The 15,879-nt window shown below is 41.5% G+C and overlaps 1 protein-coding gene across 2 annotated transcripts in view; it reads right to left on the reverse strand.

Moving 5' to 3' along the window:
- The window catches only part of SLC10A7 (solute carrier family 10 member 7), a 240,436-nt gene that overhangs the window by 76,924 nt on the left and 147,633 nt on the right, over positions 1-15,879 (reverse strand). For both annotated transcript variants that reach the window (XM_083171239.1, XM_083171237.1), the window contains exon 5: positions 8,149-8,187. In XM_083171239.1, the coding sequence (XP_083027365.1) occupies positions 8,149-8,187 (39 nt within the window). The remainder of the gene's footprint in view (positions 1-8,148; positions 8,188-15,879) is intronic.

Genomic DNA, 15,879 nt, shown 5'->3' on the forward strand with positions numbered 1-15,879 from the left:
CACATAAAAATGTGCTCAATGAGAAATGGGAGCAATACAGGATTGCCTGTTTTATATGGCTGTGGACATAGGCACACAATCTCTCAGTGCAAACAGGAGGTATATGGGTCTGCAGGGCAGACGTGCTGCTGCATTTTAGGTGCATAGGGTCTGTCATCTTGTGCAGTGGAAATGTTTGGTCAAGCCCCCTCTGGTGACTACGTCTGTAAACAAAGTCTATTGATAGGGTTGAAGGTTATGGAAAAAAATGGTCTAAAAATTCACAAATAGATCAAACTGTGGGTAAAACAAGGACCACATGAAAATAAAAAGGTTTCACCATCAACAAGCAAATAAATAGGTCAAAACTTCATGGTGAATTTTGCAGGAAAACTTTCTAGCACCATCTGGGAAACTAGGTAAAGTCTTCTAACAAGAATATTTATAGCCACCCATCCTTACTATTTTTATCGGACAAATAAAGCATGAAGAAATATAGCATTAGTGTGTCTTTATGCTGATAAAACCTCATACACACATTCCTAGACCAAGTGTCCCTGTTGTTGTCACACAGAAAAACGGACTGCAAGCACACACATTCAAATATGCCCAAACAGTCATTGTAAACCCACGTCAGTATTGTTTCCTTCCTGCAAAGTATAAGCAGGCACATGAGCTGGTAGCACAATGCAGTACCAGCAGTAATAGGTGCTCCATTAGTCTATGAAATATCCTGCACAGTTACATGCCCAGTTTACGAATAACAATGACATTTACTTGGTGTGGTCACTGTGACATTTTCAGGGCTTATTTTTTATTTGCCTATTGTGATTCCAGACTTTGGAAAAGAGAGGAAAAGAAAGTTGTGTGTTTTTGCTCACAATGAAGCAAAAAATATTTTAGCAATTTCAAAAGCACATTAAAAGTCACTTTGCCTTTACACATAGGTAATAAGAAGTTCTTCACTAGCTTGAAGCCTGGGTAACTCCAGTGTAGCAGACACACGGCTATCCCTGTTGGAAACAGAGCTCCATTCTTGAGGCTATTTTTTATGCTAATTATCGGGAAAAATAGGTATCAATATAAACAATTATTTGGTGATTCAACTTGATTTCATCAGTTTGGAGGAATAGGCATTACTCCAGTTCTCCTGGTATATCCACTATTACTTTTAAAGTATACAGGACTAGATATATCAAGCTTCAACCTGTCATGTTACAGGCTGGGTTTTAAAAATGACAGGTAGGAGCCGATTGGCTGGTTGTTTATCACTCTCCATTTTATCACTTTGATACATCTGGCACTTAATCTTTTAAGAATAAAAGTCTTAAGTATGATAATTTGGTTGTTTATGGAATAAGAACACCTTGTTCAGTATAATGGATCTTTAATCCCCTTAGGAAATAAACCATCTCTGATGGAAGATATATTATTACTCCCCTGATGAAGACTGTGTAGACGAAACACATTGGGATGTTTCTGTTCTGTAACCTTGATTGAGGAACACCTTGTATATCCTGTATCAACATATTGAAAGACCAAATACAGTGTTTTCTCTACTTCACTGGAGTTTTGGACATTAATACCTGAACTTTATGGTTTAAATCATATCATTTAGGTGCCATACCACTATTGGGTTGTGTGTATGTACATAAACACATACACTAGTAAACAGATACTTTGAAAGCTAGTCTGCCACCTTGTGATTGCCTCTGTGTTTGTGTGAAAAACAGATGTAGTTTCACTCGCTGGCAACAGATGGCAATATTTTGGAGACACTAGAATATATTTCTATATATCATCTTAGGGGTATGCTATAGACCACCAAATATAAATGAAAGGGAAGAGTCTCTTCTTTTAAACCAAATCAAACAAGCATCAAATCAGGGTCAGGTATTAATTATGGGGGATTTTAATTTACCCGACATTGATTGGGAAAACTAAACAGGTAAATCAGCAAGAAGCAATGGGTTCTTAAGCTTACTTAAAGACCAGTTTATTACACAAACGGTAGAAACTCCAACTCGTGATGAGGCGCTCTTGGACTTAGTATTAACAAATAACACAGACTTAGTTTCAAACACAAAAGTAATTGAACAATTAGGGAATAGTGATCACAATATGGTTTCACTGGAAATCAACTTCAGTAAATTACATCAAAAAGGATCTGCAAAAATACTAAACTTCAGAAAAGCGAACTTTGAATTATTCAGGGAAGCCCTTACAGGAATTGGGTGGGAAACGGTTATGGAGGGAAAAAATGCAGAGGAAATGTGGGATACTCTAAAAAAGGTGCTTGATTCACTAACTATTGAATACATTCCTAAAGTATATAAAGGTAAATTCAACAAAAAAAAGCCACCATGGTTGGACAAAGAAGTAAGGTCAGCTATCAACAATAAAACCAGAGCCTTTAAATTCTATAAAAATAACTTGAATGAGGAGGCGTTCGCAAAATACAAAGAATCAAACAAAACTTGTAAAGGGGTAATCAAAGCAGCTAAAATATTATATGAAGAGTGCATAGCCACTGAAAGCAAAACCAACCCAAAGAAGTTTTTTAAATACATAAATAGTAAACGTTTAATTAAGGAAAACATAGGCCCACTAACTGATACTAGTGGAAAAAGTGTTACTGAGGACAAGGGAAAAGCAAAACTGTTAAATGAGTTCTTCTCATCAGTATTTACTAAGGGAGAGCAGACTGTGGAACGAACATTTACCACAAACGGGACAAATAAGCCAGATCTCATTGTGGATTTCACGCCGAAGGAAATAATACTGAGGCTAAGCAAACTCAAAACAAATAAGTCCCCAGGGCCAGATGGGATTCATCCGAGGGTATTAATGGAATTAAGGGATGAACTAGCTACCCCCCTACATTATATCTTTAGCAAGTCACTATCGTCAGGTATAGTACCAAAAGATTGGAGAATAGCAGAGGTAGTGCCAATATTCAAAAAAGGAAAAAAGGAAGATCCCGCTAATTACAGACCCGTTAGTTTAACATCAATTGTGGGTAAACTATTTGAAGGATTTTTAAGGGATGGTATCCAGGAATATTTAGATCATCACCGTCTACTCAGTACTAACCAACATGGGTTCGTGAAAAATCGTTCATGCCAAACTAATCTACTAGGGTTCTATGAAGAGGTTAGCAAAAACCTCGATAATGGAAATGCTGTAGATGTGATTTTCCTAGATTTCGCTAAAGCATTTGATACTGTCCCACACAAGAGATTGATTAATAAAATGGAGAACCTAGGATTGGGTGAAAATATCTGCAGATGGGTAGGGAATTGGCTAAGTAATAGAGAACAAAGAGTGGTTGTGAATGGTGCCGTATCAGATATGATACCGGTACTAAGTGGAGTGCCCCAGGGCTCGGTTTTGGGGCCCATTTTGTTTAACATTTTTATTAACGATATTGGGATAGGGTTACTCAGCAATGTATCCATCTTTGCGGACGATACAAAACTTAGCAAAGTCATCAAATCACCAGAAGATGTCACCATGCTTCAAAATGATCTTGCAATTCTAGATGAGTGGGCTAAAAAATGGAAGATAAGGTTCAATGTAGATAAATGTAAGGTTATGCACCTTGGGAGACACAACCAGTGTGCAAGTTACAACCTTAGCGGAGAGGAACTGGGTAATTCCATACATGAAAAGGATCTAGGAGTCCAAATAGACAGCAATCTAGGATGTAGTGCCCATTGTAATGTAGCTACAAAAAAGGCCAACAAAATTCTGGCATGTATTAAGAGGGGAATGGAAACTAGGGCCTCAAGGGTAATTATGCCACTATATAAAGCATTGGTGAGACCTCATCTAGAGTATGGAGTACAGTTCTGGGCCCCACACTATAAAAAGGACATCATAGAATTAGAAAAAGTCCAAAGGCGAGCAACAAAGCTTATTAGGGGAATGGAGAATTTAAGCTACGGGGAGAGATTAAGCAATTTGGGACTATTTACATTAGAAAAGAGACGTTTAAGGGGGGACATGCTCAACATGTACAAGTATATCAAGGGCCAATATAAGGAACTGTCACACACCCTATTTTCTACTAGAAAGGAATCTAGGACGCGAGGGCATGAGTATAGATTAGAAGAAAAAAGATTTCATTCAGCTAGTAGAGTAGAAAGAATTTCTTTACGGTCAGAACAGTCAAACTCTGGAACTCTCTTCCCAGAGAGGTGGTAATGGCTGGCTCATTAAATGCGTTCAAGGCAAAGTTGGACAAACATTTACTGGAGAAAAACATCCATGGGTACAAATAAGAAATATAATTTGTCTGTAAAATACCAGAACCTACCAAATCAGCAATGGATATCTATACCAGGTTGAACTAGATGGACGCAAGTCTTTTTTCAGCCTTACCTACTATGTAACTATGTAATCTATATATGTCTAGTGTCCACGAGTCTCTGACACCATGGCATCTGCTGGCTGCAATCTCTTTCTCACACATAGACAAACACAGAATGTAGCAGACTATGGGCAGTATTCAATGAGCATTTTGGCGATGTGCAGCAAATCCTGTTTAGGATTCACTGCACATTCGCCACTGCTCGCCACGTTCCGGAGCCTCGCCGGCTCCAGTATTCAACAAGTCAGGGGCTCGCTGCCCCTGACCGGCGAATTTTAACTCCTGCGGCGGATGCCGCAGGGAGCCTGAGGACGGCGGCAGGCAGGGAGATGGAAGTCTCCCTGCCTGCCCCAGAACGTTTGTGGGGGGGAGGTGGGCTCCCCGGGTGCCAGGCAGAACACAGGCTGCCCCCCGGGGGGTGCCAGCAGGGGACCGGGTATATTCACTACACCCAATCATGCATATGTAATGATCGGGTGAAGTGAATATATGAATATCTAATGAGCGGCTCGGCTCCGGCCCCCTGCTGGCTGGTCTGTGTAAAAAAATAAAATAAATACATTTTTAAATTAAATATATATTCATGTGCTTACAGCACATGAATAAAAATAGCATGCCCCTCCTCAGAATAAAATTCCTGATTTTTTTACACCAAATGTAAAAAACAAAACACTTTATTTTAAAAGTTCACATTTCACTTCACTATAAAAAGATAGCGATTGCTACTCGGTGAATCATGGTGAAAAAAACATTGAAATGTATTCGCCATCTGGTCATTGAATAGGGTGATTCACCGTTTTAGTCAAAAATTCGCCTTACAGCACAAAATCGCCATAAAAACCTGGCGAATCAGCCTCATTGAATACCGCCCTATATGTTTTGTTTGTGGCCCGGCACTCCCCTTTGTAGATGAATAACCCCATTGCCCTTCGGAGCAAGTATAGATAGTGTAGACTGGAAAAAATGATGGCACTCTGAGGATTTTTCAAAAGGGTGTATTCAAAACCAAATAAAATGCAAACCAAAGTTTGCACGCCCCTTTGTCACCCTACACCTTGATAAAGGGGTGTGCTAGCCCCGAAACGTTGGTTTGCATTTTATATGCTTTTGAATACACCCTTTTGAAAAATCCTCAGAGCAACATCGTTTCTTCCAGTCTTTTCTCTCTCTCTCTCTATCGATCTATCATTATGCTGTGACTATAAGGGTGCATCTTGACTTCTTAAAAAAGTGGCGACGCTCACTCACTCGCTAAATAATAAAAATGTATTTTGATCTGTATTTTTCCTAAACAGGTGTGCTAACCAGAGGGGGTGCCTTCACGCTGTATGGCCATACCACTTCCATCATTTGACCTATGTTTAGTACTGGGGACACTACCACATAACCTACTACACTGAGCCACGTGCGGGCATACAGTGTTTGGAGGAAACCTGGGTCTGGCAATTCCAGCCGACACTACCTAACTAACCATAGAACACTATTGCAACGCAGTGGCTTAGCCTGCTATAATTCTATATATACGGCTCATCTGCCAAATACCCTTATATTATCAGTACAGCGGCTGACTTGAGTCGCAATAACGCTGTTTAAATAGCAGGCTTTACACATTGACAAACCTTGAATCTGCATAGAGTTATTGCTGATCTCCGCGGATAGCAATACACAAACGCAGAGTACTTTCAGGCTCTGTAATCATGCTTTGTCACCTTTAAAAACGGTCAACACAGGTGTTGACTGTTTTCTGCAGTGTTCATTGGAGGGCCTCCCCAAATATAAGGCTGCAGTGCAACATAACTCTGCAGCCCACTAAACCTATACTGTATTTTGTTACTTTACACAATGTATCATATGTCTACATGGTGATACTAATGTGCACAGAAACTATTACACAGTGTGACCCACAGACTGGATTATAATTTGGGTGACCATCTTTACCCTACTAATTATTTGTGCTGATCGCACCGTATAAGACCAACAGTGGGTTAATTACACGCATCAGTGTTATTATACAAGATTATTGCACACTGCTAATATCTCACCATATTGCCTGACAGTATAATGATACAACTACAATCTACTTGGTAAATTGTGGTTACAAGAGATACTCCTTGAATTTATACAGGAAGAACATCTTGTGGCTAAGAGACCGTACATTGTGTCTGCAACCCCCCTTTGGCAACGTAAACGTAATCCCATTTAGACACATTTCACACGAGATATCAGATTTGATTTAATACTATAAGTGTCAACGGGAACCACCGGTCGACAGAGATTATATATATATATATATATATATATATATATATATATATATATATATATACACACACACACATACACACACACACACACACACACAGATAGTTCAGTTGTGCCGAGTGAGTGAGCCGCCGTTTTTTAAACACATCACATTCATGTTGTTCTGTCTTGTGTGTTTTTATATTTTGCTCTTTTTAAATAATGTTAATAAAAGTTAACTTTTATTCGTGAAAGTCCATAAAGGTGCACCACGCCGAGACATACATTTTCTCTTCCTCTGTTCTTACATATCTTGCCTATGTCCAGTGGTAGCACACCTCCCATAAAGTAGAACTCAAAGAATATACCTATTTACAGTATACTACTCAGGGGGGTCCATTTATACCTCCTCCACTCTAATGAGGGTCCTGTGCGAATAACAAACCTTTTTGTGTCTTCTCAAAAAAAAAGCCTATTAAAACGGAATTCCCCTGGTATTATTCAACATTCTTGTTGCTTGTGGTATTAATTTTGTTGACCTGTACCAATGCATTACATTCACAAAGAAATTTGGAAGTTTAGCAAAGGGACTGAGCAAAATGGGATTTTGCTAGGGCTTATTGTCGGGGTAGGGCTTATTTTGGACTGTTGCCCAGAAATAAGGGTAGGGCTTATTATCGGGGTAGGTCTGATTATCGGGGAAACAGGGTAGTATAAATAAAAGGATTAAAAAATAAATAAATAAATCTCATATTATATCTGCAATACATACACTTTTAGTAAACACATGAAAAGTCGTTACTATATGCACTATAGTACTACAGTTTGGACTGGTACACAGGGAATGTATGAAAGTGTATGTACCAAGGACACATTAGGATTACCCATTTGCCAACCACGTGATAGAGCTCTCAATTTCTACCATTGGAGACACAATTGGATGCGATCCCTTAAGGTGCATACACACTGTACAATTTGTTTCACCTATATCGTTTGTGCCTGTCATTCTGAACGAAATTGGTCAAAATATCTCCAGCTGTTTATCAAGATTGTTTGTCAACTGTGCATGCAGTTCAATTTGGATAGCTTTCAAAAAGAGCCTGTAAACTGTAGCTAGATCTTTTGTCTTTATGTTGTCAATATCTTTCTTCAACATCTTTCGTCCAGGACACTGGGTTCAAGGGAAATGTCTCAACGAAATTGGTCAAAAAAATTGTACAGTGTGCATATATTTAGCATTAATCAGTTCTGTTTCTGCCACAGAGCTTGTGAACGCATGCTCAGGACTTACACCAGCTGAGAGTGAGGATCCTCAATCATGTGCCACACTGTGCCTCTGTCTCCACTGTACTTCTGCTATTTGTGGCTATGTAATGGCTGTTCAATATACCTCATTAAAGACATTGTGAAAAGAAAGCAATATATTGACATAGGTCTTCAAGAGGACAGGTGACAGCAGAACAATAAGGCAAGTGTATATAATCTGAGCAGCTGGGAGCTCAGTAACAAGCTGCGCTAATGATGCGGTATAAAGGCAGTGGGTTAGATGTACTCACCAAGAAACTCCCAAATGCAGAATTGAATATAGCAGCAGCCTGCAGAAAACACAAGGAGAATTCAGGTCAGAGATCAGTATCTACAGACAGGAAGTGCATTACAACATACAACTGGCAGGCATTTCTATATGTGTACTAGTATCTTTGATCCATTAAGGCTGAGTGGCTACTGGCTAGCTATTGTGGCCACCATAAAGCATCACCCTTTTAGAGTTTCTTCAGCCCCAGGCGAAGCCTGTAGACAACCTGTGTCTCTTTAATATCCGTTTCTTCACAAACTCTCTGTCCCACAACTTTCCCCAGCTCCTGGGTGTGAGGTGTTGTTAGTGCAGGCATGTAGGGGGTTGCCCTCATGTACTCAACCTTGTCCACACCCCACCCTCCGTCTGTTTATTGGGTGCAAATCAATTGAATGCGTGCTCCTGCGGATCTTTTGCAAAATCTTCTGATCTTACATGCTGCATGAAAGATCAGAAGATTTAGCAAAGATCCATAGGAACGCACATGGGATCTTAAGATAAATCTCAGGCACAGATGTGCGCTTGCCTGAAATCTTTCGTCCAGGAAGGACAAGATATTTCAAGGCTAATTTATGTGCACATCTTAAGATCGCCCATCTTTCTAGTGTGTGGACACCTTTACCTCTGTCGTCCTTGTTATTTCATGTCTCAGGCCGGTTTCACACACTCCGGCTCCTGCCGGACGGTGAAATCCCGCACGGCCAGGGAGCCGTGCCGCACACACTAGTTTATCATGGAAGGGATGGCCACAGCCCGGCAGCCGTCCCTTCCAGTGGCGGGATCCGGCTGCAGCCGTGCGGCCGGGCCGTGGCCGTCCCGTGTGAATGGACACAATAGTGTCCATTCACAACTAATGTGTGCGGCACGGCTCCCTGGCCGTGCGGGATTTCACCGTCCGAGCCGGAGTGTGTGAAACCGGCCTCAGTCCCACCACCCCCTCTGTCTTATAGCCATTTCCCTATCTTTTATCTCTGTCCCCATTTACAACTATCCCAGTTTCATCTGTCCTGTGTTGGAGCAGAGCATACATACATACATACATACTATGTATATAGTATTTTACATTTATTAAACATGTTAAACATTCAATTGTCATTACCACAGAACCAAGAGCAGTTTTCATGGGGTCATGTATTTCTGGAATGTCCTGTAATGGTCTAGTGGCAACAAAATGGTCCATGTACCAGAGGTCTGCTGATGGACCGATGCATCTGGGGACAAGTGCAACTGTCCGGGGACAGTCCCAGATTAAAGATGTGTTCCTGGTCATTTGTATTCATGAAAGGTTTTCAGTACAGACAACTGCACGGTAATGATTTCTAAGTTTTCGGCATGTTAAATGTGATTTTTTTTAATGCAAAGCATGGTAACAACACAATGAAGACCGAATGGAATATACTGTAACAAAGAATACAAAAAAGAACCACAGGCCAATCTAATGACAAATTTTAGCACTTAAGTTTAACCACAGAAAAAGACAGTTTGTCCTTACACATTGTTAATAAGACGTTTCCGGCTAGATTGCAGTCCCGGTTATATAGCGGTTTTGTGCAGATCTATAGAGAATGCCTGGACACAAGTAAAATTACAAAGTAGGGAACAGCTGTAGATTTGCTCATACGCAGCAGTTACACTGTGGTCACATAGAGATCCGCTAGATTAGATTTGATGAACTTTTCTATGCAGATTAGGAGTATCCGTCACTGCTTATTGGTACATCTAGCTACTGCAAAGGGTTCCAGCTTCTACACTGTAATGACTATACACATTCCATTGACTGTAATAGTATTCAATGAGTTTGTGAATAGAAGTGGTACGTGACCCTAGCAAGACATCTGAAGTTCTGCTTTACATTTGCAGTATAGCTTTGTGGAAAGCCGCAGGTAACCTCTCACTGTATAAGTGAAACTATACAGCAACACAAGACAGATTGTTTTTAACTCTCCAACTTACAGTGAAAAAAAACCCACATCTCTTCACTTCTTTCAACACTGGACTACTAAATATTTTCCAGTTGAGACATGTCAGAAAATGACAATGAAATCTGTTTCTCAGAAATGAATTTGCTTTTGCACATAGCTAAAAGCAGCTTCCCCCAATTTATACAACCTCATCCTCTGCATTGTACATATTCAGATTCTTCAGGATTAAGTCATTCCTAAAAATACCACAAGAGGGCAACATCAAGTAAGGCCCATTCCATGTAAAGATCTGCACCGCTTCTATTTTTTACCAGTACCTATGAAGTTTTATTTAAACAAATTGGTAACCTTACCCACAAAATCAACCAATGCCTACATGTAACATTAGGAAACATACATTCATGCACCAAACAATACTGAAGACAACTGAAACTAAGAAATGTAAAAGAGCTTACAATACAGTATGTGCACATCAAGGAAAAGATCACTGCTGCATAATACACAAAAGATAGAATTAGGGAACCTTTTTTTTTTTTTTTTACTATTGTAGCTTAAAAAAGCATTCTTAATATCGGGAGCTATACTGTGAAGTATAGGTAAAGTACACTGTGGGGGGTATGCAATCTGGGATCACTGCTGTCTATCCCTGCCGACAGCAGTGATCCTGGCCCGTTTGCGGTCAGACCGACCGCATTACGACAGACGGGATTCAATGTCCCGCCTGCCGATGGGCGTAAAGGGGGCGTGGCCGTGAAAACGCCCGTGGATTGTCGATCTGCCGCCCAGATAACGGCAATCCATGGCCGTTATCGGCAGAACGGGCCCAACAGCTTCTGAAGTCGGGCCCGTTCTGCCGTGATGCCGCATCAATGCTGTCGTTAATGACAGCATTGAATAGTGAGCCGCCGCTATTTCCCACGTCGGAAATAGCGGCGGCACATTGCATACCCCCTGTGCGTTTGGATGTAGAATGATGTAAACTGTACCCAACAGCATAAGCTTAAGGTGCAGAATTATCAGAGGCAAAACAAAAACACCATTGCTTACAGGGATGAATGTAAGCATGATTCGTGCTAAAGGTACAGTAACCCTTTCATCATATAGTGGGGCAGATGTACCAAGCATTGGAAAAAGATAAAGTGGAGAGTGACAAAGTACCAGCCAACCAGCTTCTAACTGCCATGCTACAGGCTGCGATTGAAAATAGACCGGAGCTGGTTGCTTGGTACTTTATCGCTCTCCACCTTATCATTTTTCAAGGTTTAATACATCTGCCCAAGGCACACTATCATTCCAAGGGATTACCAGGCTTGAGCACAGGTGACTTAACTAGTACTTCAGTTATTTTAATTTGACAATCTGTGCTGAAGCATGAATAAATCACTAGCACCTGCACTGTCCGTGAGCCTTGAGGACCAAGGTTGGGAATGCCTGGCCTACAGCAGACCACTGCTGTTTGTAGCCTGGGTACTTGTGTATTTTGGCGGCGCCCCCGATGTCAATCGCACGATGTGTACATCGCGTCGCATCGCATGCCATGCACCCGATGGCATGCGATGCGACGCGATTTTTACCCCCTATGCGATGAAAGATTGTATAAGCACCCTAAAGGGTGCTTTTAAGCACCCTAATGGGTGCTTACAATGTTAAATGCACCCCCACGCCACCCCCCCACTATAAACGTGAACCCGAAGCGTGGCAAGCGCAGCGAGCCCGCGAGGGGCGGCAGTACGCGTCCTCCGACCTTTTCATACCCCCACTATCCACGTCGGCGTGGAGTTGAGAATAGAAGGTGTAGCGAGCGCAGCGAGCCACCGAGCCCGAAGCGTGGCGAGCCCCGCGAGGGGACGCGGATACCTTCACAGGTACCTGCACTATATGGCCCAATGTATATGGTTGCATCAGAAAACAAGAGCTTTTTAATTAAATCACCCAGTGACTTGGGTATTTGTATATGAAGAACACATTAAGGGCCAGATGTATTAAGCTTCAAAAAGTGGTAAAATGGAGAGTGATAAACAGCCAGCCAATCAGCTGCTACCTGTCATGTTACAGGCTGGTTTTAAAAAATGACAGGTAGGAGCTGATTGTTTAACGCTCTCTACTTTATCACTTTTTGAAGCTTGATACATCTGGCCCTAAATGTATCAGTTTAACTTAATTTAGATCATTAACTATGCATCTAACCCAATGAATCAGTGTAAATCCCTTATGCACATTAGAGATAGCTATTCAGAGTAGGAATTAAGCTCTGTACCAAACAAAGCACAAAAAGTGCAGTAAGCAATATCGGCCAATCAAAACAAACTTAAACAAATGCAAGAGATTGAAATAAAATGTCCCGGTTGCTATGGGTTATTTGGACTGTGTTAGTTTAAAATAATAATAAAAATGTACAGTTTTTCCTACCGCTAGCAAAATGGATGTACAAGTCTAGCTACTTTAGGTACACAATTGACAGAGGTTTTATTTCTTTCATAATGGATAAACTGGTAAGAATGTCGCAGGTAAAATATTTTATAGTCTATTGTGTAATGTTAATTTCTGTATTGAAATCCATTGCAAATGGTCACACACAAAAAACCTTAATGAGAAAAGTGTTCTCAATTAGTGGATTTTACACCTTCCACATCCTCAATTCTCCTAAAAATGGATGGATTGTTCCATCAGTCTTTATACTTCAAACAGATTTATATTAAAAATTCAAGCTTGTGCCAATGCCAGTCACATGTCATATTCCTCCAATAAATTCCCTGTGACCTTGTTACCCTGACCTGTGCGCTTGATCATGTGATCAAGATGTGCACAGGTACTTCCTAGGGTTAATTGATGCTGCGACTTGTAGTCAATCAGACAGGTAGGGGGATAGAGGTCGGGCCTCTGGCACTTATTTATTTATTTATTTATTAGCAGTTTCTTATATAGCGCACACAGATTCCGCAGCGCTTTACAGAGAATATTTGACCATTCACATCAGTCCCTGCCCCGGTGGAGCTTACAATCTATATTCCCTACCACATGTACACGCACACACAGACATTCTAGGGTTAATTTTGTTGGGAGCCAAATTAGCCTAGCAGTATATTTTTGGATTGTGGGAGGAAACCGGAGTACCCGGAGGAAACCCACGCAAGTACGGGGAGAATATACAAACTCCGCACAGTTAGGGCCATGGTGGGTATTGAACCCATGACCTCAGTGCTGTGAGGCAGTAATGCTAACCATTACACCATCCGTACTGCCCCGTACAGGCACTTCCTCCTTGCCTTGAACAACTTGTCTGATCCCTGAGTACTCCCCAGAAGTCCGCGTGCTAGGCTCCAGGTTCCCTGTTCCAGAATAACCTGTGAAGTGCACCGGTGATCTGCTGCTGTTAATACAGCTCCCTGGTTGTGCAATGTAGTACACCTGTCACCTCCTTGCGCAGATGCCCTGACTGACTTAAAGGACTTATGGGAGGATCACGATACACTTCAACATATATAAAATAATACAAAATGCAATATAAATCAGGAGAAAGACCTTTTTACACCCCAAAGATGAAACTGGATACACAAAGATGGAAAACGACCTGGGTGTGGATGGATCCGGATAGTCCACACAGATGGCAAAGTCCAGGGTGTTCCAGTTCCAAAAAAGGTAAGTAGTCAGGTCCTCCTCTGCTAACCAACGCGTTTCAATCCACAGGGATCTTTATCAAGGGATCAGCTCCCTGCTTAACCAATCATCTGCCAGGTTACCTTCCAGCTAACAACATCTATAGCTTCCAGGAGAAGAGGTCTGAGCTTTCCAGCTTCCACCAGCAGAGATCACTATATGCTCCCAAAGCCGTCTACCATCATCGACTCCCTAGTCGACACAGGCGTGAACTCTACACCCATCTCCGCTCCTAGGACATCGACACTCATCTCGGCTCCCAAGCGGTTGACATCTCTATCTCTCTCCCAGGCCGTCAACAAGCATCTCTGGCTCCAAGGCCATCGACATCTCTCTTTGGCTCCCAGACCAACGCAGTCCACGGCTCCCAGGCCGACACTGTCAACAGTTGCCAAGACTACTCAGTCTGCGACTTCCAAGAGAAGAAGTAAACCACAGGCTCTAGTTGACTAGCACTCAGCCATCACTACCCATTCCTCAGTGATTGGCCAGTTAGATGTGGGAACTCCCTCAGGCGGCCGCAACCTGTCCACCGAACGCAGCGAAGTCCAAACCTCCTTGCGGGGGTCCCTGGTGACAACCGTCAGTGGGGTTAGACTCCGCACCTCTGTACAGAGTCACCTCAACTCCCCCACCTAGCTGTGTACTCAGTGCCCAGTGTTCTATGAACTGTCCTTACCTCAAGCCTTCCGTGTTCCAGTTCCCTGACCACTGGCTCACTGCTGCTACAGCTGGGGACACCAGATACCCGAGCCCTGACAACACTAAGTGAGCGGTTGATGTTTATCTCTGAACATCCTAAAGTTTCTTATACCTTATATCAGGGCTGGGAAACCTTTGGCCCTCCAGCTGTTGCTGAACTAACATCCCAGCATGCCGTGCTACAGTTTTGCTATTTGGCCATGCTAAAATTGTTGCAGGTCATGCAGGGAAGTGTAGTTCAACAACAGCTGGAGGGCTAAAGGTTCCCAATCCTATCCCTCAATGGGCAGCATTATCATGAATGTAAGAAATACAGAATAAGAATTTATATTACACATTGGAGTGGAATATACATTTTGCAAGGTACTACTGCATCAACAACAAAAACAAAGATGAGGCAAGTGATTGTGGAAGCTAAATTGAATTTGCTGTCACTCCTACTTACGGAAATTAAGTTGCTTTTGTGGAAGAGTGCTTTAATAAGAGCAGAGCCAGGACATTGACAGATGGGAATGACACAGAGCAGAGAGTGTAAGCAGGACATTATGTGCATGTTACTCTGTTACAGCCTATTTGTCACTGACTATCCTGAATGACTTAGACCTTTCTTAAGGGGCCCATTATTCTCCAATTTAGTTATTATACAGCAGTTATTTGGACATACATTATGAAGATGATGACAGTTAATAAAAAAAGTCTCCAGCAAGATCTCTTTTTACATAAAGTGCCAACCCTGGTTTCCTGCAATTCTTGTGTGAATGTGATATTGCCAGCAGGACTGGCAGAAATACTCCCGGGCTTTTAAAAAGACTGTTTAAATGCATACAAAAAATCCAGGCATACTGTGACACAACATGGCTGCGGTAATAGCTAAATAAAACATAAGCAAAATGTACAACAATGACACATATATCTTTGATTCACACAAATATAGAATTAAAAGTTTTTTCCTCTTTGCATCAATTTTAACGCAAACTAAAATTACAAAACTGAAATTATATAGGCTACAACAACAGGATTTAATTTCAATTGAAGCTAAACAACCAGCTGTAAGGTATTGTAAAGTAATGTGTAGATTACAAAACAAATGCTCGACTAATTAAAAAAAATAAAAATAAAAAAAAACTTGCAGGGTGCTTCTTGCCCACCATTAATAGTCATTTTAATACATTAAACATTTTTTGGTAGTGACAAGGGCCCTTATTCAGATCTGATCGCAGTAAAAATTTGTTCTCAAAATGGGCATAACCATGTGCGCTGCAGGTGGGGCAGATGTAACATGTGCAGAGAGAGTTACATTTGGGTGGGGTGTGTTGAAACTGAAATCTAAATTGCAGTGTAAAAATAATGCAGCCAGTATTTACCCTGCACAGAAAAAAAATAACTCACCCAAATCTAACTTTATGCACATGTTACATCTGCCCCACCTG

This window comes from Crinia signifera, chromosome 1 (genome assembly GCF_055691185.1).
Source record: "Crinia signifera chromosome 1, ASM5569118v1, whole genome shotgun sequence".
NCBI classification, from domain to species: domain Eukaryota; kingdom Metazoa; phylum Chordata; class Amphibia; order Anura; family Myobatrachidae; genus Crinia; species Crinia signifera.